At 71.9% G+C, this 1,751-nt stretch overlaps 1 protein-coding gene across 1 annotated transcript; it reads right to left on the bottom strand.

Moving 5' to 3' along the window:
• Positions 1-532: 532 nt before the first annotated feature.
• On the bottom strand, positions 533-1,549 carry FAM110A (family with sequence similarity 110 member A). The gene has a single exon (XM_059827120.1). It carries the CDS (start codon positions 1,547-1,549, stop codon positions 533-535), a length of 1,017 nt encoding a protein of 338 aa, XP_059683103.1.
• Positions 1,550-1,751: the final 202 nt, after the last annotated feature.

Raw genomic sequence — 1,751 nt, 5'->3', positions numbered from 1 at the left:
CGGCCCCCACTCCAGGCAGCGTGGCCCCCGCTGTGGAGGCTGCAGGGGCGCAGCTCCTTCCCCCAGGCTGTGTCCCGGCTCCGTGCAGGGAGGGACCAGCCCCTTACCCCCCACCCTTGGGTGCCGGTGAGGAGCAGGGCAGGTGGGAGCTTCTGGCAGTGCAGGCAGGCTGACCACACACGGGATCCCACGGGAGCGGGTGACGGGAGCATGTTGGAGACCGGCCGCGCACCCAGGGACACACGTGTCCTCTGTCCTCCCGCGGGCTCACGGGGACCTGGCTCTCCCGTGCCAGCGCGGGGGTCTGACAGAGCCAGAGCCAGCAGGAAGGATGCCCGGCCACCACACCGGGGCTCTGCCGGTGCCGCTGCGGTACGGGGGGCAGGGAAGCAAGGGGGGGGCTGAGTTCGAGGGTCCTGTCACCACCGAGAGGTCCCTGCTCCTCCGGGGGCATAGCCTGCGCTCCCTCCCCATCCGGAATTGTCTGCTCGCGAGCAACCCGTCCCCGGCGCCCGCTGCCACCGTGGCACTGCTACACATTGGAGACCTGCTGGGGCTCCCTGGCCTGGCGCAGCCCATACAGCCACTTGATGACGCGGGCGTTGCGCTCAATGACAGAGATGCCATAGGGGACGCGCTCAGCCTGCCGCCCCTCCGGTGTGGCGGCGCTGGGTGGTGAGCGGCCACCCTCCGAGCTGGCCGTGCTCACGCTGTGAAACTTGAGGGACACGATGTCGGAGCTGGCGCGGGCGAAGCGCTCGGCACCCATGTCCTGCACCTCCTCGGGGTCAAGGCCGCAGTAGTTGAAGAAGCGCTCCAGGTCGGCGGTGGCCCGTGAGAGCCGGTCGCTCAGGTCCGACTTGGAGCGGTGCAGCAGGGGCTGCCGGCGGGCGCTCTCGGGGCGGGCAGGCGAGCTCTGTGCCGGGGTCACAGGCAGCCCACCCGGGATGGGGGATGCAGGCACCGGCGTCACTTGGCCCCGTGGAGTCCCGCAGGGACGGACGTCCACCCTCCGCACAGCCACGCTGCCGGGGGGCCTGGCAGCGGTGGGGCTCTCGGGCGGCTTGCCAGCACCCTCCGTCCCGCCACCCAGCGCAGCCGGAGCCTCCGCCCTCCACTTGCACTCCCGGCCCAGCGGGCTCTCCGCCTTGGGGAAGGGGCTGTCGCAGAGGTTGATGAGGTTATTGAGGATCTCCAGGTCAAGGGAGGTCTTCGGGCCACCAGCCTCGGCGCGGCGTGGCCCCGGGGGTGCCCTGCGGCTGGGGGTGAATGCAGCCCGGCGCACGCCCGGGGTGAAGAGGGGCTGCTTGAGCAGCGGCGGCTTCACCGGCTCCTGCTTGGTGCTGGCGACCCGTTGGCTCTTCACGTACTTGGCCTTGTCGGCCTCCAGCCTCTCCACTGCGCTGGGCTTCCCGGCACCCGGCTCGGCGCGCCGGCGGAAATATGCGGGGCCCTTGCGGAGGATGCGGACGGGCATGGCAGAGGTGAAGGGTGCCGTCACCGTCACACCCTTCATGGCATCACCAGCTTGCAGCGCCTCGACGGGCATCCTCTGCGCCGGCACCGGGGCGTGGGGTGGGCAGCCGCCACGGGCAGCGAGGTGCTCAGGTGCTGTCGGCTGCAAAGAGGGGCCGGAGTGAGGGGCGGTGGCGGTGGCCGGCTGGCGGGCGCTGCCTGCCTGCCTGGCCCCTGCCCGCGCCCCGGCCTCGCCGGCAGACAAAGGCTGCACGGGGCTGTGCGGTGCCGCACTG

The sequence above is a fragment of the Gavia stellata genome, chromosome 20, assembly GCF_030936135.1.
Source record: "Gavia stellata isolate bGavSte3 chromosome 20, bGavSte3.hap2, whole genome shotgun sequence".
Taxonomy (NCBI): Eukaryota; Metazoa; Chordata; class Aves; order Gaviiformes; family Gaviidae; genus Gavia; species Gavia stellata.
The sequence above is the reverse complement of the archived record's forward strand: the minus strand, read 5'-3'. Positions and strand labels throughout refer to the sequence as shown.

Excerpts from the sequence above, each read along its gene's own strand:
- FAM110A (XM_059827120.1), bottom strand. The coding sequence starts at position 1,549 with ATGCCCGTCGAGGCGCTGCAAGCTGGTGATGCCATGAAGGGTGTGACG.